Below are 27288 nucleotides of genomic sequence, written 5' to 3'. Positions count from 1 at the left end.
TTTTTCACATGCCATCCCACTGTTGTCACTGTTTGATTGACTGTCCTGTTTGATGTTCTCAGAAAGATATATTAAATAGCTTGTTACTGTCAGGCAGTAAAACATCACTTGAAAAGCACTTACACTCTTGCTAAGTTAATGGCTTTCTAACCCCCCCATTTAAGAGTTCTGCTGGCTCTTATTCTTGTCTATCACTTGTGTTTCCTGAAAACCTCTTTTTGACAGCTGCCCAATAGCTTTTACGGAGGTTTCATTGTCTGGGGAGATACTGCAACTAGAAGCTGGCCCTGTGGGAGGTGGGCAGCTCAAGATGTAGAGTTCAATACCAGCAGTCAGGTATTTTCTGAGCCCACAAGGATGGTATTCAACCCAGTAGGGGTTTTTTTTGCATAATTTGCATAGTTTCTGCTTCACTATAATAGGAACTAAATCAATCAATTCTGAGGAAACATCTTCACTTTCAGAGGACATTTAAGAGAACATAGGACTGACAGTACCTGTACTTTGAGAGGACAACCATTCCTAAAGGTGTACTATAATTAAAATTGTCAACCAGTCCCACAAAATAATGATTTGTTTTCTGTTGTCTAAAATCCCCTTTCATCAGACACATACTCTCTAATAGCTAAAAGAAGCTAAGCTCTAGGTGAGATGGAGGGGAGGGCGTCCTTTGCTAATTACTTACATGGCATTGATACCTGGAGGCTTTGTTTAAATCTCTTCTCTCCTCTTGTCCCCCACTTTCAGTGTGTGCATGTAAGTAAAAAGAAGAGTAGATTGTCTGCAAAGGTAGACCAAGTGGAAAGATGGTAATGTCAATCAAAGAGTCTAGATATTCTAATTCTTACATCTTCTGCTGCTTTGTAAGCTCTACTGTGTACTAACGTTGAAAATGTTTTGTTTTCAAGGTGGCCCTGAGCCTTACATTGAAATATTTGAACAACCCAGGCAAAGGGGCATGCGTTTCAGATACAAATGTGAGGGAAGATCGGCAGGCAGCATTCCAGGAGAACACAGTACTGAAAACAATAAGACATTCCCTTCCATACAGGTAAATACTGCTTTTATCCATGAATTACCATTGCCCCCATTAACATTGTGCTGTAGCTATGCGTTGGACTCGGTTTCATTTTATGTTCTGCGATTCTTTCCTTGACATGCAAATGTAGTTGGAACAGAGTGGGAAGAGAGTTCTTTGCTCCTAGTCATTAAAGATTTTGTTTCAAACTACAAGAAGAGGAGAAGGTGTAGAGGGACTTAACAAAAGGCCTGGTAGAGAGGGAATTCAGTAAAGTTACTCATTGTCTGGGAATCATTCATTATTAGCTTTTTCTCTATGCACATACGTTCTGGTGTCTTAGTTACGTGACTTGGGTTTGTTTTTACTGTTTGGACCGCAGTATGAATTTTGGGAGAGCTTTGAAGGAGTTTGCCTACAAAATTTGAAAAGGCTTTGTAAAGCTGCTGGGCGCAACACGAAAGAAGGCGCTTTGTACAAGTGAGCAAAGTAAGACAGTGACTTGCAGCCAGTGATTCGGTGATTAGGCTCTGCAAAAGAAACTACCATCAAGTATGTGAAGTCAGAAGGGGATACAGAATTTAAAAACGAGCTGAGAAAGGGGAATTATGTGGTCAGAGCACCTGCAATGAAGACGAGTTGGGTGGTTGCATTATGGATAGGTTGGGAAATCCAGAATTAAGGGATTCAGAGTAGCCCTAGCAGCTATGATCAAAGCAGGGACAAAGATGCAGACAGCAGAGGTGGAACAGAAGCGCTTTGGCAGTAGGTTTCATATGTGGGATGAAGGAATGTGTCAGAGACCCTAGACAGGTAGGCTAAGGGAGAAGAATTTCTGGTCTCCTCTTTGAAGTGTAAGTTGCTAGTGTTTTCTTGATCTCTTTCACTTTGGAGAAGATCTTTCAGAGATGAGATTAGAAGAGAAAGCTCAAATATAAGTGGGAAGTTAGGAGTACTTGCCATCTTGAAGTACATTCCAGTGCCCAGAACAGAAGCTGTGTATCTGTGTTTGCAGTGTGTGCAAGTATAAAAACGTGGAGCCAAAGATGGAGTCTCTGGAATCTGAAAAATATGAAGTGTTTTAGGCTGAGACATAAAAGTTCTTCAAGAAGAGGGAGAGTTTGAGAAAGATAGTATTGGCAATCATGTGTTGAGCAGCCGAGTGAGCCTCTACTACATAAAGCAACTGTGGAAGCTGGTCTAGCCCTGAAGCCAGAACTGCTAAGGGACGAGGCAAACAAGAAGGTCCCCCCCTTGACTATCACAGTGCCAGATTTGGTTAAGGAATGCAGGAAATAGAGATCTTGCCAGACTTTTTTTTCCCCCAGCACTCACTAATTGAACAAGGAGCTCTGTAGGCTGCTGGCAAGAATAAATACTTTCAGACTCTCAGCCTAGGGCTGTGTCACAAGTTGAACAGGCTGTATAAGCCCTTGATTCCTCTTAGCCTGGACTGTGCTGTGCGTGAAGGCCAGCCAGAACCCCGAGGGAAGATGGGACATGGTGGGTGACCGGGCAGTCCTGGCGTAGTGTGTTCTTTTTTAAAGGTGACTGTTGATGACAGAGCTGATTGTTACCGATAGCAGGTGATTTCTAGGTGAATTCCTGCCTCCCTGAAGCCCGTAGGAGGCTTTAGTGCCGATTAGCTGCTAGGGGAGTCCCCTCTAGAGATGGAAACATCAATGAGGATGAGAACAGAGAGGCCAGGGAGAGATTAAATTTTGTGGTGTGGTTATGATGAAGAACATCAAGGAGGAACTGGAGAATCGCAAGTGGCTAGATCAGGCTTCAGGTTCAAGGGACTGGGTGTGGAATGAGGGCAAAACGATGTAATAGTTGAAGAAGGTGAAGGAGTGGTGGAAGTTTTATTTTAAGGGTAGAAAGTAACGGTGGCTTGTATGAAGGCCAAGGAAGGAGCCAAATTGGAGACTGAAGAAGCTAACAGATGATGGAAGCTAGAAGAGCACAGGCCAAGGCAAAGATTTGAGGTGTTGGCTGAAAAGGGTATGTGATGGATCCTTGGAGTCTCAGGAGGAGGAAAGAAAGGGCTGAAGGAGGAGAGGAACAGTTAGTTCTAGGGCAGGGGAAGTGGAGGAGGAGAGCTCGCCTCTGCACAAACGTGTGCCTGAGCAAGTCTTGTATTTGCTTTCAAGTTGTCATGCTTCAAACAATTTAGGCCAAACTGTTCCTTTTTTTTTTTTTTTACACTCACCCACACAACCCTTGGTGACTTCACTGGTAGCCGTCAGCGTGAGGGAAAACTTTTACGCACCTGAGAGATGGGCTGATGACTGCTGTCAAGGCTCTAGTAGGAGCTTGAGAATTCAAGAATCCTTTATTGAATATAAGATTGAATATTCATCTGAGAATTAATTAAAAAAAACAAAACCAAACTTCATGGGGTATTATGTCATGCTGTATCTGTTAAGTTCCTCTTTCACTGCTTAGTCTTCCATGCACAGGTAATATCCTTAACCCCGAGGCTTCAGGAGTTTTTTCCTAAGATCTTTGGAGCTAGATCTGTCCTCCAGTGAGCATTTGTATGCGGTCACCTATGTGGAATTTTGTGTCTTTCATTGTAAGGCTAGATATGATAATGAAATATGTCCTGGTATGTTTGGTCCTACAGCCTTTCAAGCTGTTTTACTCTTAGGTCTAAGCTTCCATATTATCTCTTGCCTTTTGCACAGGGATGAATTCAACTTATACAGAGAGCCCTGGTAAGATGGTGAAGCAATAGATCTCTAGCCTCAAAAAAAAAACAACAAACAAACAAAAAAAAAAAAAAAAACCCAAAAAAACAAAACGGGAAAGAAAAAAAGAGGAAAGAAAAAAGATTCTTTAGAGCCTTTCAGACTTCCTTCCCATTCTTGCAGTAGGGTAGTTTAAGAGAACTGAATGGATTGAATGTCAAATACTGGCGCCAGCAAAATTTTATCATTACAAATAACCAGCTGCTTTGGAAAAACTAGCAGGTGAAGTATATTGTTTTACTTTCTGAAATAGATGAGACACACTTTTGAAAAAAAAATTTCACTTTTCCAATATTTTGCCAAACAGTTGGGTTTTTAGTGTAAAATGAACAGAACTGAAATGGAATGAATAAAACTTCTGAATGGTCCTGGCTTTTATGAAGCAATAATGGCATTTTCTTAGCTGTGGTATTTCTTCCATAGAGTATTTCAGGATAAAATGTATTTTCTGTTACACGTGGGGACTTTACTAGCCCTGGTATCAAAAATCGAGAAAATGTCTCATGTTTTTTGTAGATTCTGAACTATTTTGGAAAAGTCAAAATAAGAACTACATTGGTAACGAAGAACGAACCCTACAAGCCACACCCTCATGATCTGGTTGGAAAAGACTGCAGAGATGGCTACTACGAAGCAGAGTTTGGGCCAGAACGGCGAGTTCTGTCGTGAGTAATGGCGTTGCTTGGGAGTTTGATTAATTATGCAAGTGATTTGCTAATCTTATATATGTTAAAACTCTGACTAGTGATTAAAAGAACGATTAGTATGCTGTCTTTGCCGAAGTTTACTAATCCATCTCAGAGAGAGCGCAACTTCTCTTTGAAGTAATTCTTTCTTTTTTCAATAGTTCCACACTCATCTTCGGTCCTATTCTTTTCCCATCACCCTTTTTCTTTCATTTGTTCATTCTCCTATTGTCTGTCTCCTTTTCCTTTCTTCCACTTGTTTGCTTTTTTCAGTGTTGTTCAGTAACACTTCTTACTCTTGAGCGTAACTTTCTCCTGCGTGTGAAAATGGTGAGTAATAGAATGGGTAACAACAATATTAGAATTAATACTTCACGGTGATAAGAGATTTAGGGAAGTTCACGTCTTCAATGGGAATTGTATTTGGACTTTCTGGAAACCGGTGGAGAAAGTTTGTACTGGCTGAGTATCATGCCATTTAGAAGATAATGGCTGTGACACATCTAGAAACGTGTTAGTAGCTGTCACTGTTGTTGTTTTTGTTTGGGTTGGGGTTTTTTTTTTGAGTAAAAATACAGATTGTGTTCAGGCCCAGCACTGTAGAGCAGGTGTGCTGGGGAAGGATCTACTTGTGCATGCAGTAAGGGCAATTCAGGCTGTGTATGAGATGTGTTTCTCAGTGCTATTCAGAGGGATATTAAGAGTATCTAAAATACAGTTGTATTTGATGGCATTTCCTGTAAGTTTATGAAGTCTTATGTAATGCAATAAAAGCAGAGTAAACTGCAACAAATGTCAAGTGATTATGGCCGGAGAGGGGAATTTAGAATTGACAAGCTGTTTATGGTTCACAGTTTGCGATGTAGTAAATTTGGAAGTAGGCTATTGCTTTGGGGTAAACATAACTGAGCTGGGAAGAAAATAAGGTAAGTATTTTGGTGTGTAAGTAGCTCTTACGCATTGCTCTCAGGCTGATGTGATTCTGTTGATGTTAGTGAAATTACTCCACGTTTACGTGGGTTTAGTCGGTAGAACGCTATTAAAGGAGAGAACTGAAGACACAGTCTGCTTGAAGATGATGGTTGCCTGATGGTGAAATAAACAGTTGTAATAGTGGAGATGCTTCTTCAACATACAGCCCAGGCTCAAGCGATCGTGAATGTGCTGCCGTGTATTCAGGTGGCACGTAGCATGTTGACTGTACTGTCTTTTGCTGTTACAGATGCTAACAATTTTATTAGTTTCTTGGTTTTAGTTCTGTTCACCATGCTGTCCTAATTGGCAAATGGTAGAAAAGAATTAGTAAATGCAATTCCTCTAATTTTTGTCCTGTTGTAATACCTCTCTACAAAGGTAGGGCTGTCCCTTCAGGCACTTACCTTCCATCTTGATTGTTGCAACCTCATCCTCATCAGCTTCCCTGCAAATAGTGTTCCCCTTCACCTTGTCTAAAAGGCAGTTGCAAATATCTTAAACTGTTAAGGGACCTTGCACCTCCCTCTGACCATCCATTCACCAGCTTCCCCTTCGTCTTCTCAAATCAAGCGTCCTCACCCAAGGTCAAAGGATGTCTGCCGTTCTAGCCCATCCCATTTCCTGCTCTCTGCCTTCTGATCTGAAACAAAAAAGCCCAATTGCTTAACATCTTTTCTGGTTATGTATTACGTTCAGCGGATGCAGGAAGACACCAATGATTGTTTTTCCTCTTGGCATTTTGTTGCCCAAAGTTAAATGTGTAAGCACAAGGCAGGCCTGTAGAGAGGCCATTACAGGAGGTCATGCCAAAAAGCATTGGGATGCTCTGCATGTATTTATTTGCAAATTTTGATTTCATCTCCATTATATGCGTGCCTCAAATCCTGTTCTTTGACATAGTGCTGTGTCTCCATTTCACTTAAGGCAGTTGTGATTGTTTGCTATATCCATCAGTTCTTCCCGATATTGTTAGGTTATAAACCTCTCAATGTCTTACAAAATAGTAAGCAGGCTACTTTCACTGTACTGATAATGCGAAACTGTAAGCTTCAATCGAGCTTGACATAGGAGATCCTGATGGGAGGAGGCTTGAAACATTCTCTTTGAAATGTTTCCAGCATCGGTACACTCATTTTTTTTAACAAATCATTGGTTGCTTTAAGATGAAAGAACAGTGTGATCCATAATTGGATCTGGATGTTTAAAGTCATTTTCCTTTTTGTGGCTGGTGACTCAGTCTTCACATTCTTCTTCTCTTCGAGTCCATGTTGGAGAAGAGCCTCACACAATACTAGTGAGCAGGAGGTGTGCTCTCTTGGTAGTGGTTCTGGCTGTTTACTCTTGCTGAGCATCCCACATGGAGCAAAAATCCTTTTTTTTTTTTTTTTTTTTGAGAGGTGGGATTATCAATCCCAGATTTTGGGCGGGTCTGAGTAATTACTCGGCTTTCTGCTTGTTTAAAGTTCCCCGTGTAGTTCTGGTTGAACAAAGTGTTTTGTTCTCCCTGTGGTGTAGTGATTTTTGTACTGCTGCCTGAATTTGGTCGGAGCCTTCCCTGGCCAAAACATCAAGGCAAGAGTGTGAACGTTGGCGCTTGCGTGACTGCCTGTATACTCAGATTTTTACTTCCTAGTTTGCTGTCTCTCTACCTGGATGATATCATAGTGTTTTTTAAATGTCTCTCATTTTTTTTTCTCTCTCTTCCTACTTCTCCCTCTCTTCTCGTTATCTTGCTTGCTTCCTGTCAGCTAGCGTTGATGTGAAACCCCGCAGCCTTGCGGAGGTTCTCGACGGTTTCCCCTCCGAGCCGGCCCTCTGTTCAGCGACAGTTAAATAGAGACTTTCACTGTGACAGCGCCTGTTTAAGAAAATGTTTATAATCTGAGAATTACGTAAAAGCCTAGTTTCTCTCCATGAGAGGCTGCCTTCACAGTGGTTGAAAGGTGCAGCGTAGTGGCTGTCAGTCCTCGCATAGGTGGGTAGAGCTTTTGTTCAAGGCCGGTGCTGCGTAGGTGCTTGTTTGATACCCGTACCTCACGGTGGATGGCTGGAGAGCCTGGTGCCGCCGGGTGGCAATTCGGGGATGTAATACAGAACCAGGCCTGTTCATGGACTTGAAGTGTGCTTCAAACCGAATCTGTGGAATACAGTGGGTATCTTGGGGGGCGGGGGGGAAGTAATACGTGCTGCGTTCAAGCCCTAAAAAAAGTACTGCCTACAAGAGAAGAGAGAAATAGGATTGCTCGTTGAGGTAGACTACAAATCTTGAATGTCCGTAGCCACAATATGAAGCCAAAGTGCTTTAGCAAATTAGGAGATGCTACTGCGTTTTATTTTCCTCTAGGTCACTGTGTCAAGTTCAGGTTCAGAAGGAAGCTTATGCATTCCTCCGGCAAATAAAGGTTCTGGAAGCGGGGCCTGATTGCAGAGGGTTTGGGAACCTCTGAACAGAGCGTATTGGGGACAGGCAAAGGAGTTTGCGGAAATTAAACTTAACGTCACGCTAGGATAGTCTCATTCAGAGCAGGGAGATGTAGAACTCTTCTTGAGAGCGCTGGCAGGAACAGGGAGTATCTTGAGGGGCGTTTTTTAGGCATGGCTAAAGCAAAGAACTTCTGTGAAGTTTCAAAGGAAGGGAAATTGCTGCTCCTTGCTGGCATGACCTATCTTCTGAGCTTATTGTAACATCATGAAATGCAGATTTTTTTTTATTTTTTTTACTTCCTGCTTTACATCCACTCAGCTTTGATGATGTCATGGTTTTTCCATGTGGGAAAGAGTCAGCTCGCCTGGGACTCCCCCCACCTCCTGCATCGGGGTGACCTGTGCTCTTATGCAAATAAGGAAGAGCTGCAGCTCTTCAGAACTTTTCCATAACTACATGAGATTTAAAAGCCTGTTTAGACTTGTTTCAAAAAAACCTTTAAAATAGTGTTTGAAATCTACATTCCCTGATAAAAGCAGGAGGGCAAATCCTTAACTGATGCAAATCAGCAGGTTTATTGATAACAAAAAATAATTGTCACTTGAAATGGCCTGAGGTTGCGTGTTTAACTTTTTAATCACTGCAGGTTTACTGCAGATGAACAATTTTTAATATAGAAATACATATTCTTAATAACGGATATAAATTTTTTAGAATTTTATTTTAGTATTTTTCACTTCTGCTTCTACTCTTATTTTAGAAAAAACAGCATCCCTGCTTTTCAGATCTTCTACACCCTTCTCAAAATAAGCTTTTTTTAAATTTCTTACACTGTATGGTATCACACTAGTCAACATCAAATAATTTATTTCATATTCTACACTGAAGATTTTATTAGTTGCTGAAATCCTGCCACATGTGCTTCAGTTTTCAGAATTTGGGCATTCAGTGTGTGAAGAAGAAAGACCTGAAGGAATCAATTTCTTTACGAATCTCAAAGAAGATTAACCCTTTCAATGGTGAGTACAACTTAGCAGGTTCATTTTGCAGGGCGGTGGGGTTTTGTTTGTTCTGCCTTTGCTTTTGTGGTGGAGCCACAAAAAAATATTTTTTTCCAAAAATACCTTTTTTTGAGAAACATTCTTCCCCTTCTGTGTCCCTCCTCGTCTTTCCTCACTGTCATCACATGATGAATCTATTTGGATAGTTGCCCCTTCTATTTTTTTTTCTTTTATCCCCAGCAGCAGTGTGAGTTGCTGCTTGGGCAGAAGCAATGGGTTAGCAGCAGCAACCTTCCCTGAAAACTTCCACAAGTATCTCAGGAATCGGATTCCCCGGTGTTGGCAGCTGTAAGAATGAAAGGCTGAATTAGCGTAATCCTGCAACAACTTAAACCATTATAAATCTAGTTTGCCACCGTCCCATCCCTTCTCTTGTGGTGACACCGGTGTTTGTGACCCCTCAGCCAGCCAGTTCAGGGAGTTCACGGTGAACGGACTCAGCAGGTTGCTCCGAAGAAAAACCAACTTGCAAAAGAAAAAAAAAAAGTGGTTTCCCCTCAGATCAGCTTGCTAAACCAATTCATCTCACAGCCACATAACTGCTAAGTTCAATGCAGAGCGGGTGGGGGACACCCAGCAAATTGTAGAGCCAGCTGGAGTGGGACCAACACTTTCAGTGTGCAGGCACAACTGGGGGGAATTAGATGAAAAGCATAACCCCCCCTGAACTATTAGCCAAGCATTACTATGAATGCAGTGGTGTATTGGCTTAAGTGTGGCAAGAGCTTGGAGATTTTTCAAATTTTGTTGTGTTTTTTTTTTAATACCCACAGAAGTCTTGCTAAATTTAGGTAAGACCCTTCTTAGAGAGTCGAGAGCTGGATTTCTGGCTAGCTTCAAAATACGTACTTTGCTTTTGTTCTGAACTGGGACAAAAAGAAGCACGTTGAACTTGTTACAGAATGAGAAATGTTTTAGATATTGTTCTTAATTTTAGAACAGCCTTTTGGAGTCAGGCTGATGGTCCTAATGGTCCATCTAAACAATTATCCTGGTTCTGATAATGTATGCGCACAAGAGCATCTCTTTTTACATTAGTTTAGTCCATCAGCACAATTTAAACAGTTGAAGTGTTTTAATTATTTTACCTTGACTCAGCCAGGTCTACCTTGATGATGAACAAAAAAGGAGAACTCTTCTGTTCAGCCCTCTTGGTTTTCTTTTATTCTATACATAAAAAATGAGTCGACATTTTCTCTTGATGTCGTGCAGTAAAAGAACATAATAAAAACCCTTTTTGCACATGTATTTCACCGAAGAAACTTTAGCAGCCACATAGTTAGCTCTGTTCCTAGCGCTGCTGAGTGTAATAGCGAAGACGTGTTTTACAAAAAACATTTGACAGTAGATTTTTGCAGTGGTTGGCACATAACTCCAAATTCACTAATCATTTTTGGGCGATTACAGCAGGTTCCGCTTGGTAGCATCGGGGCAGATCCTGGGCTGTTTTCCACCAGTCCAGCAGCAGAGGAGAGCCTTGCTCGGGTGACACACAGGGCAGCACCCTGCTCTCGGCAGGGGTTGAGCTGAGAAGTGGCCGCTGGCAATCCCCGGCCTGTGTAATTGCCTTTCGGCACTTGTTAACATGTCAGCACAAAGCAGAGCCGCTTGAGAATGGCCTCCAGCTGCTCCAGGGCAGTCCCACGCTAAGTCGAGCCCAGAAAGCCGTAGGACCAAGGTCTAATAAAACAGGATTAGTGACAGAAATACTTTTATATGTGTACTTAGTTGATCAAAACAGAGTTTCATTAGCAGCAATCACCGTAATGTTTGCTGCTTGGTAAGGTTGAAAGTTTTATGTGTGGATTTAGTTTGTTTGTTTGGTTTTTAAGGTCAGAAGAGTATGGCTACATTCTCCAAGATTGCCCAGGCTGTGTTGTATCCATCCTGTATTGTGCTGTATTTATGTGTCTTCAGAAAGGCATCTGACTTGTCTGTTTAGAGACGTTTTGGAGTTAGGTGCATCCTCTAAGCAGGTCGCGAGTTAGTGTTACTCATTTCTTGTACGAACATCATAAAAGAAATTTCACGGAGCTGAAAACTAGCCTTCAGGGTGTCTGTGAGTTGGCTGTTTTTTCTTTTTCTTTCCCACCTTCTTCTGGAACGACCAAACAGTCCCTGTCCTGAGTCTGCTTTCAGGGCAGAGGTTCAGTATTGACCCTATTAAAAGACACAGAATGCCTCCAGCCTGCCAGCATACGTATTACTTGTCGTGTCAGTAAAGGCTGAAGTAATAGCAAGGCGTAGGTCCACAAAGTTGCGTTCCAAACTTCTTTGTGTAGAGGGGCCATCGTCTTCCAGGGAAGCCCAGGTGCCACAGGCAACTGGGATCGCAAAGGGAGAGTGAGCCCTAACACAAATTTTCTGGTGGTGTCATCCCTCCTCCACGCCTTCCAGCACATGGTATGAATGCACACTGAGTAAGGGTCGTAATTGGCAACAATAGGAAGTTGCTTGGTCAAGACTTATGTTTTTTTTAAGATCATTTTCTCCAACACTCCTGCCTATACTGTTAAAGCAACTGATGTCTACCTCCAAACTCCTGGATGATAAGAAGTCGGTGTTTGCAGATTGTGCTGTGTGCCTAGCCGGAGCTGTCTGTATCTGAGTCATTCTGCAAGCGTACCTGTAAGGCTGTTTCACTATGAATTCCCCACTATTAGCTGGCAGCATTTATCCCTCCTTAAGTTCAGCACAGGCTGCGCAGATTGCGTGCGTTCACTAGGATGCAAATCAGATGACTTGCACTCGGGTTGCTCCTCTTGCGTTAGCAGTGTTTAAGAGAGAGTTGCTGTTTCCACACCATCACTGGATGTGTTCATCATCCACTATGCTTGCAAGGCTACATCCCATATATTTTTATCCTTTAATGAGCTAAACAATTCTAGAAATCTCTTTTGTCTCTTATTCTTGAGCACACCAGGGAAATGGTGCGCAGTGGCAGCCTTATGTGTAACTAGGACTCCTTGGCCCGATGATGATATTAATAGCACAGCATCCGAGGACCAGAGTTACTCCTCCAGTGGAGCTGGTCCATGTCTGCTTTCTAGGGTGTTTGTTTTCTTTTAGCAGCTGTTGAGTTGTGCCGTATCCTTGTCTTCCCATGGACTGTCTGATGTACAGCCAACTCAAATTAAAAGAAGAGCCAGTCTTGAGTTAAGAGCTTTTGTGGGTGGGTGTGACTTGACATAGAGACAACAATTGAGTTAATAACAACTCAAGTTAATTATCAATGAGGAAAAGCCCTAAATGTGTTCTTTAAATTTAGGGGAAAACTGTACTTGGCAAAGCATTGCAGAGGACTAACCTTTCTCTAGCCAAACGGGTGACAGCGTGGAAACCCTAGACTTGTCTTAAAGTGAGAAACCCAGAGAATTGCCATTGATCAAGAGGATATAGACAGGCTTTCCATGGAGCTTGACATACGCTTAAGGTTCCTGTTCCTTTGTAATTGCTCTTGCTAATAGGCATTTAATTAATTTTTAGGCTCTCCCCTGTATACCCCACAACTAATTCAGCTCCGTTTGCCTCCGCAGTCTTTCCTTTTGCCGTTTCCCCTTTCCGCCCGCGAGCAGCTGACCCCGCGTTGGCTTCGCACTCGTCACAGTCTCCACGACACCCCCTGCACGCCTCCGCGCTGCGCCGGGGCTCGTCCCCACACCCGTCGCGCTCGCTTCCCGCCCACACGCGCAGTCACCCTCCCCGCAGCTTCCCTTGCCGGCCCCCGCGCTCGTAAGACCCTCTCTCCTCTGACGCCGCTCGCCCACGCCGGCCGAGCTCGCCAGGATCCCCCCCTCCAGCCCACTTGCCGCAGAGGAGCGCCTGCTTTATAGGGGGGCTTGTCGGGCCACGGATTACGTGAGCGAATAAGCAAAGCATTGTGAATCAAAAGAAGACTCTTAGCAAGAATTGGGGAGTTGGGAATGGTTTGCAAGTGGAAAGCATTGGGGTGCTCTGTAACGAATGACCCAGATGTTAAAAGAAACTTTCAAATTTCTGTCCTTGAGCTAAAACAAATGGGTAACCCCCCCCTCGACTAAATTCTCAAGCTGAAAATCTTGCTAAGTGAGAGTTGTCAGCTTTTTAAGAGGCACAGAGCAAATCCACCTGAGGAAAGCTAAATGTTCTTATTGTAACATGACTTCAGCTTTTACCTTTGGAAAGCCCTTTATTCCTTCGTTCCTACTGCAAATGCTGCTTGCTGTTTATGCTGAAATTTTTATATCAACCTAAAGGACAGCCGCTTTTCAAATTGTTCAAGAATGAAAAGGAAAATTACCAAGTAGAGAGACAAAAAATGCTGACTTTTTTTTCTGCTGTAAACAGAAACTGCTAAAAAACGTGTTAGAAATGTACAGAGGCTGATGGGTATATTCGCTTAAGTCTGTTCCAGTTTCACCTTTTTCAGATAGAACTTAAAACAGGAAAAGAACCCAGATTCAGAGAAACATTGTCTAGACAAAGCAAGGACTGAGTTTTGAAAGTTTTAATTTGTATTCCCAGTTCATCCCTTGGCTTTTGTATCAGGCCAGGCCGTTCACCTTCCCTGCGCTTCTCTTTTCTCTGAAACGGGGGCAATGTAACCATAGTAGTTTGGGCATTTATTGACTGTAGGTTAGCATCTGAATTTTAGTCATTTGCACTAACCAATCCCCTGAGTTTTTGCTTTTTTAAAATTACTGAATATTGCTGGTGCATGTTGTGTTTATGGGTACGTCCAAAGGTTTCTTTTTTCTGCAGAATTGATTGAAACTTACTTATTCATGGATCACAGAGGTAGAAACCAGGCATGGGTGTACCGGGAGAAGAAACAGAGTGCTGCCACAGTCCTTCCCTTCCCTTCTTCCCAGCTTCTACCTCTCAGCAAGTGCTAGTAGATGGTATTTCTGCCTCTGGACGTGCAGCCGAACAGCCTGGCCTGTCAGCCAGTACTGTGTGTCCAGTTGCTGAAGCCCAGGTGCAAAGAGAGCAAATATTCTGCTTTTGACAGCAAGGGGCAAATAGCACACCAGGACTATTTGCTCTTTCCTTTGTACCTGTATGATTGTAGCTCACCTAGAAAGAGCAAATGCAGCATTAAACTAGCTGGTGAGATCTTTTGTTAGCTGCTTAGAGTTCAGCTACAGGAGACACCAGTCAAATACATGGGCAATTTGGCGTGTGGGGCCTTACTTGTCTGCTGTAGCCCTTCCTAAGGCTAGCGGCCGTATAGCTGCATGAGACACAGTGGCAACTGCGGCTGCAGCGCGCACGTAGGCTGGGTGGGGTAAATTGAATCTGAAATGTACCTCCCAGGTGCTGAGAGAGACCTGGGACTTGTACACGATTTCCCTGACTGGTTGAACCTGGCACAAATCAGCACCAGCACTGGAAGAGGTAGTCCTTCCTTTCGCTGCTCCCACCCTTTCCCTTGTGCCAGGGCTAGCGGTCGTAGGAACTGACTGACTGAAAACAAGCCTTTTCCTCTTTTCTTCTGGCAAGTTAGCCTTGAGCCGGACCAGTTCCTTGATCCGATTCACTACGTGAGAGCTAGTCCCAGAGTAGTGCTGGAAGTGCAGGTTGGGCAGAGCCAGCCTTTTACAGCAAAACCTCTGGCGTAGGACGGGTTAAACCCATCAGTCGGTACCAGGGCTAAGGGGGGTATCTTTGTGCTCCAGGAGCAAAACACTTGAGGCAAACCACCTCTGTGTCATCACTTAAATGAAACTGAGCTCCCAGCATATCCCTAAATTAAAAACCATCATCTGCGTAAGAGAGCAGGCAGAACACAGCTCATCGTGGTTATTCATGATGTGTGTCCCTGAGTGGACTCCTTGGTGAAGTGTTTTTGTTTGCGGGAGGTCGTTCTCTTGGTTTGAGATCTAGCGTGGCTCACGTGCCCCCGCAGCCCCTCGTTGAGAAGGGAAGGTCACAAGATGTCCCTTCGCAGGGTAAACTGGTATTCTCGGCGCAGCCCTCTCTGAATGTGTCACACCACATCATTTGCCCTGGAAGTTTCCACGCAGGTTAAGTTTAGATGTTAAAGTACCTCCAGCTCCACCCACTCCAGAAGTTTCTGACCTCATTAGGCTAGAAGTTGGGTGGAGGGCTGTACATGAGGAATCTGCTGTTTAATCAGGTATCGTACATCAGTCAGAAAACCAAACACTTCAGCATTTCTCTTCAGTGTTGAGAATAAACTTTCACTTTCCCTGTAGCATCACCTTATGAGTAAACGTCACAGCCCTTAATCCCCCGATAATTTCATCAGATAAATGGTATTTTATTGGCCTTTCTGGATGTTGAAGACTGTTAAAATAGTAAAAAAAAATTAGAAATGAATAAACAGGAGGCCTGATCTTATCGGCATCTTTAATTTTGTGCCCGCACTTGGAATTGCGCGTTGGTAGGTTGGACCCAGAAAGTCTCCAATTCTGTGTTACAGAAGCAAATCCAAGAAGTGCTCTCATTCAGTAGAAACCCAGCGGGGCACCTCTGGATTTCAGTGACACAAATCTCCGAGATGGGGACGGCCCAAACCGAATACCTGTGTCGCGTGAGCTGCTCGGATTAGCCAGCTCAGGAGTTCATGGTTTAGCTTGCGTGGGGTGTTTTTGTGTCCACACTGGGACTAAATCAGTCTCTTCCCATGACAGTGGATTATGGATTAGAGAATTATTTCAAAGGGAATTATTTTTTAAGTTGGGGAATCGGCATTTCTTTCAGAAGAGTTGTAAACAGATTTATAAAGAAAGGATTTACTAGTTACTGTAGCCCCTTTCAGGTTGAACAGCTAATACTCCCCAGGTTTGACTGTGACTCCAGATACCGCTTTTTAAATCCTATTGCAGAATCTCGGTGAGTGGGGTTAGTTTTCTTTCTTCATTGCGCTGGTGGTGGTTTTCTGGATTTTTTTTTTTTTTTGGTAGCTTGTCCCATAATTAACTTAGAATTTTAATTCTTTTTAAATACTATTGTCATTTCTATGTGTTTGAGTTGCTAAGCGTTACTTTTGAAAGCTCTCCTTCCCCTCGTAAAAGAGCTGTACTTACAAACATTCCTTCGTATACTCCTGTTCGCACAGATAACTACAGAAAATTAATTTCTGCCAGGTTAAGGCTAGTTTTTTGTGAGACTGGGCCATCACAGGAACGTACCTAGATTGCTGGTTGGATTCCAGCTCTTTCGGTTGGATTCGTATGAAGACAGTGAGGTGTGGTACCACACAGCGAGAAGCAGTCAGAAGAGGAAGTTGAACTCTTGCCAAAAACAGAGTACTTCTTCCTTTTATTCGTGTGTTGTGTTCGAGCCTTTTTTTTAACCGTATCTGCTCCTGACGCGCTGCATCATGCGACGTTTGTTACTTCACCTGTGTAACGCCGCTGGTTTCAGTAAGGCTGCTTGTGCGGAGCTTACACAGGTTGGTGGAGTGGCCGCTCCTCTTCTCCACTCCTTTCTGTTCCCAAAATCTTCAGCAGTGTTTCTTAACTTTAATAACTTCAGGTTTGTCAGGTTTGACCCTGTCTGTTGTCCTTCTGTAGAGAAGTCGGTGAAATAACACCGAATGGCACGAGCATCCTCCGTACGGCCATACTCCAGGCATTAGTCAGTCTGTTTGTCTGCCTCGTTTTTGTTTGTTTTTAATATTCTTAAGGTGTAAGCCAGCATCCGTTCAAGTTAGTGGCTACTCTCAAATTGACTTCAGAGGGAGGAGAATTAGACGTTTGTTAAAAATAACAACATTTTATTTTCTGTGGATGATTGTCTTTTAGATGGGAATGAAATACGTTTTGAAATTGATGAAAGCTGTGTGTGTCTTTATACAAACACGGAATCTAGCCTCTATATATTTTTTTAAGCATGTCATCACAAGATGGAGTTGCAGCTGTCTTGTTCTCCTTTTTTGCTCTGTTATGTTCTTCTCCTCTGGTTAAAAATAGCCCAAGAGGAATCAGTCTTGACTGAGCACTTCCTCTTTCAAACTACAGGGTTTTTTAAATTGTATTAAATCACTTATAAGAAAATGCAAATTAGGAGCAATGTTTTTTTGCTGCAATACAATGAGCTATATACAGCAATTCTGTTTCTTGCAATTATTAGTACGCCACGCCTTTCCTATATTGGTGGTTAAACAGATTTATTGGGAATTTGTGACAGTTCATAGTATAGGAAATGATGTCATTTGAGCATTAGCATTACTAATTTTCTCTGTATCTAGTGTATTTTTACATTTATAGAGCTGTTTTAAGTCTGCTATTATTTGTTTCTGAGGAAGAGGCTGCTGTGCCTGTGGAAAACATGGCACAGGACTGGTGCTGCTTTAACCTGAGAGAGAGGGGCTTGGTTGCACAACCACCAAGTCCTCGCTTTTCATTCAGAATCAAAAGCCAGATCCAGATTCTGTGCTTGGCTTCTGTCTGCAGTGAGTTGACTTGGACAAAGGTATTGAATCGCTATGCTCAATTTCATTTTTAAGAGGTTTGAAATTTGACTACCGCTTGGGCTCTCTGGCCGGATCCACGTGGTTGCCGATGGTTAGTACAATACATGAACGCAAGCCTTGATGCCAGAGTGCCCTTGGGACCTAATTGCCTGCTGGCCGTGATATCAGAGCATGGATTAGAAGAATCACCTGAGCTGCTGGGAGCAAAGTAGCATTGCACTCCTGATTATGCCTTCTGCAAGGTGCCATCTAGATAATGCAATTTTTTTATTCTCTAAATTGGGCTGTATCAAGAGGCAGTTGGGCTCCGGAGTCTGCCCAAGCTGGGTTAGGCTGAACAGCTGTCTGTTCCAAACCTGTTTTCTAAAGATCCTGCTGTATAAAATTAGCAGGTCAGCTCATGAAGTACCTTAAATTGTAAAACTTCGTTCTGCGTATCTGGTAATACAGTCAGCTACCAACCTGCCAAGCGCACGCTGGCAGAACTCCCCTGGGCACCAGCATTTCTGAAGTTACCTACGGAGTTGCTGCTTAGTTTCGTACTCCCTGTGTATTTGTCTTGAAATATTGCAGATCAAGGGCTTGTAAAAGGGAAGGGTGATTTGATTTCTTTTTACAGTAGAGACCAGGAGAAACTGAGATATTCAGAGCACAAGAAAAGACTAAAAATGCCAGTGGAAAGTATTCTGAGCTCAGTGCATTTATTATTTCACACCATCAAAAGGTGAAAGGAAGAAACCATTCAAGTGGGCATGGCGGGATCCCACTCATGGCAGGGTGGAGACCAGCCCAGTGATACATGTTAAAGGTCAGAGCATTGCAATCTAATCAGCACAGTGTGATCCCCAGGCTTCCTATCGCAGGCACGTTTAATCTTTCGTTCTTGCAAGAGGCCTTTGTAAGGACAGCGGAAGGAGTGAACTAGAGAGGTTGTGACCTGTCAACTTGGCACACGTTCACTTTAGGTAACTGCGAGGAGTATCTAACTATGCTGAACTGCTGCATTAAACCATTTCGGAAGAGAAAGCCACTTTAAATGATTTTAATTACCAGTACTTCTACTTAAATGAAATTAAATCTGTTTCTCATTTTGCTGCCATTGAATGTCAATGTAATAGTTAATGTCAGACCTTAAAGGAAAACACCGAATTCAGAGAGGGCTGTTTTTCCCAGAATCGCCCATTAAGCTAGGAGTACGTGAAATGTTCAGTAATGAAATCCTGGGTCCTGTGTCTTGAAATTAAAGTAAGTGAAAGAGCGAACAAAACTGAAATGCTGAGCTTGGGTTATGCATTGCTGTGTTTTACACCAGGCGGAATATGTAAGGAAACAGATCATTTCCAGCAAGGGTTTGCCTGTTGTATTACGAAATTGTATCCCAATGACACCACTAATCACTATTCTCGAAGGTACTGAAGTGACACGGATGTTGATGGGAGCGGGGAGATGGTTTGTGTTGTTTCGGCTTCATTTGTGCCCCAAGAACTGCCTTCTGATTGTTTTTCCCTCTCAGTTTCTAGAGGAAAATAACAGTATCATGTAGCAGAAGTCTCTCACTGTTACTGAAAGTCCTAGGACTTATTTGTTTTGAAAGATTTCTTTTCAGCAGCGGCATTCATTTTGTAAATTTTATCATGCACAAATGAGAGAGAAACATGTCCAGGGAATGACTTTTCAACTATAGATACATGAAACTGATCTGGAAGGCAAGGTGAGGAAACCAGACGTAAGAAACAGCTGGAGAAGTAGGACAGTTTAGCCTTGTTTGATGAAGGGAAGGCGTTAAAGGCTTCTGTATCGTTTATTGTGTATGAGGAATTTATTCCTGCAGCCCCTGTAAAGCTAGCGGGGACTATGGGCACGTTTCGTCTGCCTTGGCAACACCATCTCTTTTACTGGTGGAGATTCATCCCCAGTTTGTTAAAGAATTACCACTGGTTTTGATGACTAATCCTCAGTCTTGTCTTCCCTTCTGCTGTTCAGTGCCTGAAGAACAGCTGCACAACATCGACGAGTATGATCTCAATGTTGTCCGCCTCTGCTTCCAAGCTTTCCTCCCCGACGAACACGGCAACTACACGCTAGCTCTTCCTCCTTTGATTTCCAACCCCATCTATGACAACAGTAAGTACCAACTCAGTCCACTGTGTATTTTTTTTTTTTTCCTTTTGTTTTTCTCTTCGGCTTGGGATGAAGAATGCCAGGCCAGTTTCTGAGGTCTGTGCCAGTTTTCTGCATCACTTCTGTGGCTCGGGACTGCTAGATGCATGTCTAACCCATGGCAAGTCAGGGAGCGTATGCTCAAAAGACGATCCCAGGGTGAAGTGTTGGCTGACCGGAGTAAGACTTGTCCGTCACATCCATGGACTCACGCGCGGGTGCTTGTTCAGCCCATGTTCACGTATCACAGCAATGACTGCAAGGAAAGGCCTGCTCCTGACGGGCCAGGCGATTAAAATAAATAATAGCGAGATGGATGGCTGCCCTGAGACTAATGGGTTTTCCAAGGATGTCCTCTAAAGCCTGTTTGTACCCGTGAGGAGTCTTGCCTTTGCCTTGGGAGACCTCTGGAACAGGACTTGAGAGAGAGATTTATCCCAGTGGGAAACTGTCTTAACGCTTTTATGCATCCCTTTTGTATCCCAGTCAGTTACTGTTTTCAGTGTATAGGTTGGTAACGGGGGAATGTTTGATCGTGCTTTGGGAGGGTGCAGAAGAACGTGAAACACCCCTTCTGCGCACCGTTTTCCACATTCCCCAAAACCGGACTTGGTATGGCTTTGGCAGGTCACTGCAGTTGAGGATTTTAGCCCTCAACATGTGCTGGACTTCTCTTCTGGAGAAGAATAGCAGAAGAGCTTTTAATAATTGGAAACTTCTTGGCAGCAGTTTTTATTTCTGCAGTGAAAGTATTTCTGTGCTAAATATTTAAGGTCATTACTTCAGCAGAAACTACCCAATAAAATGAGGTCTGCATTTTATAAAGTTGATGTTAGAATTGTGTTGATGTGGGCATAACCACTGTGAAAATGTCGAATATGAACTCGGGTGCTTTTGACATTTTTAGAGTCTCTTCTAGAACTATCTAGAAGATGGAACTGTGTACATTGTATTACTGAGAACCCTTGCAGTGCTAAAGTAATTAGGGTTGAGATAAAATTGATGCACGAGATTTGCAGCTTTGTCTCAGATGCCATTTAGAAATGTGCCAAATCATGATTACTCGTCTACGTTGATTGACGTCAGTCTTTGCTAAGCTGCTGAAATGACAGATAGCTGTGTGGTGGGGGAAGCTTGGTTTTTTAGTGTGGGAGTATGTGGGCAGCTTCTGATATATACTATAGGTATCTAAAATCCTCCATGTAACGTAGCAGCGGTGTAAATAAAGCTGCATAACTGCAACCACAAATCATAGAAATTATGCTCCTCTTGTCTGGAACAGCAGTTTCAGATCTGAATTTCTTTTTAAAATGTTAGCCTTTTTAAACCTGCTCTGTCATACAGAACTGGTTAAGGTCAGGTTATAACTTCAGATAACAGATAAAATTGTACGGTGTGATGGGCTTGGAAATCCGAGGTTGTTAGACTTCAAGCTTTTGCAGATCTGTCCAGATCAGGAGCAAAAAGGTATTGAGAGCTTCTCTGAAAATCAGCTTGCACATGTTAAATCTAGTCTTTTCTTCACTTTAATGCTTAACAGTCTCCACCAGCTTTGGGTAGTAGAGATACCTAAGAATAATATGAACATAATACGGAGGCAGTCACATTAGCAGAGACTGGAAGTGTATAAAATTCAGTATTACAGGCAGCTTCTGTTTTCAGTTGCTTATAATGTTAACTGGTTTTAAACAGAAATTTCCCAAGTTGCGTATCTTACCACGCTGAAAACTCTTGGGAAGAGTCAGACAAAGCAGCTCACCATTTCTGAGAAACGAGGTTAGGGAGAACGTGTTCTGCCCTTGTTGAAGGTGATGTGATTTTTGGTGAGAAGCTCGTTTTCCAGGGATTTGTTACCAGGGACGTGCTTTCGGGGAGCGAGGAACAGGAATTGGGTAGGAGGCGAGGCGACAGGGAGGCGAGGGCATGCACGGGGCGGAAGAGAGATGGGCAGCAGCCCGGCGCGACAGAGGCCACAGGGAACGTCTCCCTCTGAGGCTGCTGCTGAGCTCAGCGTTCTTGCCCGGCACCGGGGCTGGCAGCAGAGAGTGGTGCACCCATGTCTGCTGGCATTTGTGTTTCTTTCCTTTACCCTCCCTTCTGAACTCCCCTTAAGATAAAAGACAAAACAACAAACTCCAGCCTAGAAGACCTTCCCAAAAACCTGTTAAAAGGACATCGAGTGCTATTCAAGCATACAGAAGTGAAACAAAGGTAAAATTAGGCGTTTCCTTGCAATTCTTAATTTACCCTTCTTGTGAAAAACACACAATGACACTGTCAATCATATGATCCTGTGCTGTTTCTGGGTTTGTTTTGTTTCCCCTCCCTTCAAAGTTTCTGATTCATTCAGCAAATGAAGTGGCATGTGTCATGTAGTAAATGAGGCTGTAGCACCCGCTTCTCCTAATAGTAATAGGTGCAGATAGTAACTACCTAATTGGGGTCTGGCCTGAGGTTACCTGGAGCTCTGTTGTAAGCGTAGTCTGTGTTGTGCTACAGCGTACCTGTGCAGAACCATGAAAGATTGGGCAGGAATTGACTCAAACTGAGAGTCTAAAGTAGATTTTTTTTTATTTTTTTTTTTGAGGGTGACACCGTGAGCTTTGGTTTTGTTTCACCTCTGTGCCTGGAACAGGGAGCCCATGGTGGTGGAGCCTCATGGTGCTGTGGCAGTGGGAGGATCAGTTTCTGGATCTTCCCAGGCTTTTTAAATACGTTTGGTGTAGACGTCTTTATATAAGAAGATGAGAGAACATCACGGCACAGTGTAGTTTTGTTCTGTTGGGATTGGAGGGGTGGAATAGGGTGCAGTAAACTATGAATAAGGTAACAGACAGTAGCAGAAAAATGAGCATCAGTTACTTTGTATGTTAAATGAAGACGGGGTCTTAAAATTGGTATGTGCTCATGTACTTAAAAGTATCAAGACAGCATACAGGCACAGGGGCTGAACTTGAAATTCGAGAGAGATTTCTTCCATTCTGGCTTTTTCTTGTTTGTTCTTTGTTACGTCTGAATCGCTATATTGTGACATTAGGGGCCTTTTAAATAAATTGTAGCATAGCCCACAAAGCTCCCAGGGGGCTGTTCTTTCTTGCAGTAGTCTCCTGTCCATATTTACTCCGCAGGAAAGCTGCTGCCTCTGAAGGGGGCCAGACACCGTCAGGCAGAGCTCGTCCCCATGCCGCACGGTGCCCCGTAGCCATCAGGTTGTTTGGGTGCAGCGTGCAAACTTGGGTGGTGGTTGATTTACTGCAATATAAAATGCTACCGGAGATTGTGGGCAGGACAGCTCTCCATCCGCAACGAGCATGAGTGCTGTCCACATCCAGCCACAGCCTGGAGTTGAATTTTTGAGCATTTTCGGGTGAAATCTGTTACCCTGAGTAAAGGCATGAAAGTTAGACTCCTAGACCTGTTCTCAAACACCTAGAGAGGGTAACAGAGGAGAGTTTTGATGGCCAAGCATGTCTGATACTCAGAGAGAGTAATTTTCTTGACTTGCTAGCCCAGCTTTTTCAGAAAAGCATGACTGTAACAGGTGATCAGTCCCTTAGAGAACTGCTTTGAATTCTACAGCTTGAAGGGCAGCAGTGCTGAGCACAATAACGTCATTTGGGGAACTATTTTGAGACTCCTCTAGAAGGGAGTAAGCGGCACAGCTGCACTGGCATCTTGTGTTTGGAGATGAGTGGCCGAGAGCTGTAGGATCCTGGAACATCAAGCCCTGCTTCTGAATTTCCTGTATGGAGCGACTTGTTTAGTGTGGATTTCGGGGTGTCACATTCCTCCAGCTGTTGCCTTCCCTTCATATGCCTTAACTCCCAGCACCTTATCTTCAATAGTGGCAAAGTTACGGTAATTCCTTATCATCAAATTTGCCTGTTCGTTTCCAGGAGCCCCCAACACAGCAGAATTGAGAATTTGTCGTGTGAACAAGAACTGTGGAAGCGTAAAAGGAGGAGACGAAATATTTCTACTGTGTGACAAAGTTCAGAAAGGTAATCTTGACTAGGTATTTTCTTCCCCCTTTGTCCCAAATGGCTGATGCTGCCACTTTCTAGCTGGAGAGCTTAAGCCCTTCACCACACTCCCCAATAAGTGGTCTGATTTTATAGCTGCGCAGAATAGCTTTCAGGTTCAAGGGCTCTCGGCACCTCTGAAAGATACTCAGTGTCTTTTAAAGTCGAGCCATTTACTTTGCGTATGAATTTTGAATCAGACTCCTTTCTTTGTTCCCCTTCCCCCTTTTTTCTGCTGCAAGTTTTCAGTTTTCGGCTTAACAAACATCTTCTGTTTCTAATGGACTAGATGATATAGAAGTCAGATTTGTCTTGGACAACTGGGAGGCCAAAGGTTCCTTCTCACAAGCTGACGTTCACCGTCAAGTTGCAATTGTGTTCAGAACGCCACCATTTCTCAAAGACATCACTGAGCCCGTCACGGTGAAGATGCAGCTGCGAAGACCTTCAGACCAGGAAGTCAGTGAACCTATGGATTTCAGATACCTACCAGATGAAAAGGGTATGGTTCCAATTAGTTGAGTTTCTGAAAAGCATTATCAGAGCAGAACTCATGTTGACCATAAACGGTAGCTCAGTTAGTAAAAATTCTACAACACTACTTCTACAAAGTAGATTTTTGGTTTTTAAAAGTGACAATAGTCAGTCTGCTCCCTCTTTCAATGAAAATACCAAGAATCGCTGTTAGTAATGTTGTCTTGGTTAGTGCTGTCACGTCTGAAATATTTTTCTTTATTTTTCACTACAAGTAGGGGCCACTAGTATAAGTTTTAGAAAGTTCCTTTACTAATCGTATCAAAGAGAAACTTAACGCTTTTTCCTTCTACTCCTTTCTCTGTAGATCCATACGGCAACAAAGCAAAAAGGCAAAGATCAACGTTGGCTTGGCAAAAGCTCATACAGGACTGTGGTAAGGAAAATATTTGTCTTTTTCTTGTTTGAGTGAACTCACATTTAGATGGAGTTATTTTATATAAAAGCAAACATTCCGTGTAGACTCACGCCTTCTTCCATCGCAGGATCGAATGCGACAGAGAGGCCCAAAGTAGCTCCATTCCCCACGGTCACTCCTGAAGGGAAGCTGATTAAGAAAGGTGGGTTTTTGCACGCGTGTCCCAGTCTGACAGTGGTTTGAAACAAACAGTGCCTGATTGCTGTGGGGAAGGGCATTTTTCAGGGGGGCACTGAAGTTTCCAAGGCAGCAGTAGTACCTGTCTTTTTCTCCTCCTCTTCTTCTTCTGTGTTCTTCCTAAAGCCTCAGCCATGCTCCAGCTTCCCCTTCGCACAGGAGAGGGCTACACCTTCTTCATCGTTAAGCATTGCTAGCTTTCAGCCTTAATTTGGATAAGTACTGATTTTTCTCTGTGTTCAGATACTCAGCCCTTCAAACGTACACTCAGTTCCTGGCCTTCCCTCCTCTTTGCTTGAAATTCTATATTCTCTTGAGGATTTCTTCCTGTAAGGTACTGGTACTTTTGACTGTACAAACTAAACCCATCAGTTCTTTACTTCAGCGTAGCTGTCACCTTCAGCATTTGCCACAGAAGGGTGAGGCGGATAGCTGTCTTGCTGCTGTCCAGAAGTCTGGGGTCCATCCCGGAGAGCACTTAAGCAAGTACAGAAGGGCAAATGCACATACAGTCTTGCTAAGATAGCACTTGTTTTGCTTTGCTTTTTACCATTTGTAATTTTAAAAAATACAAAAAATGGCATTAAAATATAGTCACGTCTTTCCTTTCCATAGAACCAAACATGTTTTCATCCGCACTGATGGTGCCGGGGCTAGGAACCCTGGCCAACGCCAGTCAGATCTACCCTGTCTGCAACCAGATTCCCCATCAGCCTGCGCAGGTGGGGCCAGGGAAGCAAGACGCGCTCTCCTCGTGCTGGCAGCAGCTGTACAGCACCCCTTCTTCAGCCGGCAGCCTGCTCAACACGCAACCCCAGAACAGCTTTGCGGCAGACGTGCCTCAGCCCGCTGCTCAGGGCAGCAGCGCTCTCCCAGCTTTCCACGACAACCCTCTGAACTGGCCTGATGAGAAGGATTCGGGCTTCTACCGGAATTACAGCAGCACAAACGGGATGGGAGCAGCGGCGGTGTCAACTGCAGACATGCAGAGCGTTTCTAGCAACAGCATCGTGCACCAGGCTCATCCCGCCAGCGTCTCCACAGCCAGCGTCATGAACATGGAGACGGATGACATGAACTGCACCAGTATAAACTTCGAGAAGTACAATCCAGTCTTAAATGCGAGCAATCACAGGCAGCAGCTCCAGCAGGTGCCTCCAGCTTGCCCACCTGTAGCAGCCCTGGGCAGCACGCCTTTTAATTCACAGTCTAACTTAGCTGATACAGGAGTTTACAGTTTTATAAATGAAGAAATTTTAAGTGAATCAAGACTATCCACCAACCCGATCCCAAACCATCAGAATAGCATTGCAGATAACCAGTACTATGACACTGATGGTGTCCACACTGATGAGCTCTATCAGTCTTTCCAATATGATAACATATTACAAAGCTATAACCACTGAGCCGGCAGTGCCGGGCTGGAAGCGGGTACGTAGAGCTTTTCAGATGGCTGGCTGTGTGAAGAGGAGTAACTTACCCTTCTGGAGTCCCTGCTTTCTCTTTCAGAATGTTACTATGCAAGTTTCGTGATGTAACTGAAGGTTACATATTACAGCCCAAAGCCTGGTGCCCATAAAGAAGAGAGGTGGGAGTAGGGTTTGGGGTTCTGTACCTTAAAAGTACCTTGTATACATATTTTTACGCTGTTGGAAAAGGGAACTGTTAACACTTAAATCTTCCTTACCTTTGGGGAGTGTAAAAGCTGGCATCTTCAGAAGGGTTAAAATCTCCCATACTTCACAGGGTTAAAATTTTTTGAAAAATTGATTATTTTTGCTATGGAAATTAAATTTTGATAGCACAAAAATTAGGAAAAAAAACTTGCACGTGGGCACTCTAGTTCAGACTCGCCTAACAATGTTAAAGTTTTACCTAACCTGCTTGAAAGGTTTAGGTTTCTTACCCTCTTGTGCAGAAAATACTCTTCTCCTAAAACAAGATCGTGTGTTGGTTTTTCATATTTTCACCACACTCCATTTGCTTTGAAGGCAAATTTACTCTAAAATTTTTTTAATGACTATGTCATTGTTAGATATATTTTAAAAGACCGGAAGGTTTGAGTTTTTAAGTAGTCCAGCTCTGTTGTAAATGAATCGCTGGACAAAAGAACAAACAAAGTAAAGACTTCTCTGTGCTTCATCCAAAGTGCACTATTTTAAATGACAACCCCCTGTTGCTTTAGGAATGGAGCACGCTGTTATTTCTCTGGAAGTGTGTGTGTGTGTGTGTAGCTGTGATGTCTATGTTATTTTGAACTGCAGAAATACGCTGCGACGAAGCGTCTACCTATTCTTTCCTCAGGTATCCCAGCAGTTTCCTGCTATGCAAGTGACTGCTTAAACGAAGGCTCAGATCCTGCCTCCCCCTCAGATCCTCCCGAGAAAGCTTTGGGGCAAACCTGGAGGCAGCCTTGGCGCAGCCTCATCTAGATGCACTCTATTAACAACTTAAGGCCATTTCAGTACTAATTAAAAACACTCCTCTATGCTCCGTATCAGAAACCAAACTTGCTCCCTCCCTTGCTTCCCAGTCCTCGTTCTTAGCCTGAGTTGCGAGATGTTCAGTGACAACTCGCACGGATGCAACTGGCTAGGTAAGACACTCTACTCTGCGTTATAGGGCTTCACTATTTTA

The 27288-nt window shown here is 43.4% G+C and overlaps 1 protein-coding gene across 1 annotated transcript; it reads left to right on the top strand.

Moving 5' to 3' along the window:
* Positions 1-943: 943 nt before the first annotated feature.
* Positions 944-26133, top strand: REL (REL proto-oncogene, NF-kB subunit). The gene is made up of 9 exons (XM_059828549.1): positions 944-1051; positions 4288-4436; positions 8785-8876; positions 19324-19464; positions 23397-23501; positions 23812-24024; positions 24364-24432; positions 24542-24616; positions 25267-26133. Exons 1-9 carry the CDS (start codon positions 959-961, stop codon positions 26055-26057), a joined length of 1728 nt encoding a protein of 575 aa, XP_059684532.1. The 5' UTR covers positions 944-958; the 3' UTR covers positions 26058-26133.
* The last annotated feature ends 1155 nt before the right edge of the window (positions 26134-27288 follow it).

This window comes from Gavia stellata, chromosome 23 (assembly GCF_030936135.1).
Source record: "Gavia stellata isolate bGavSte3 chromosome 23, bGavSte3.hap2, whole genome shotgun sequence".
Taxonomy (NCBI): domain Eukaryota; kingdom Metazoa; phylum Chordata; class Aves; order Gaviiformes; family Gaviidae; genus Gavia; species Gavia stellata.
This window is presented reverse-complemented; position numbering and strand designations above follow the sequence as displayed.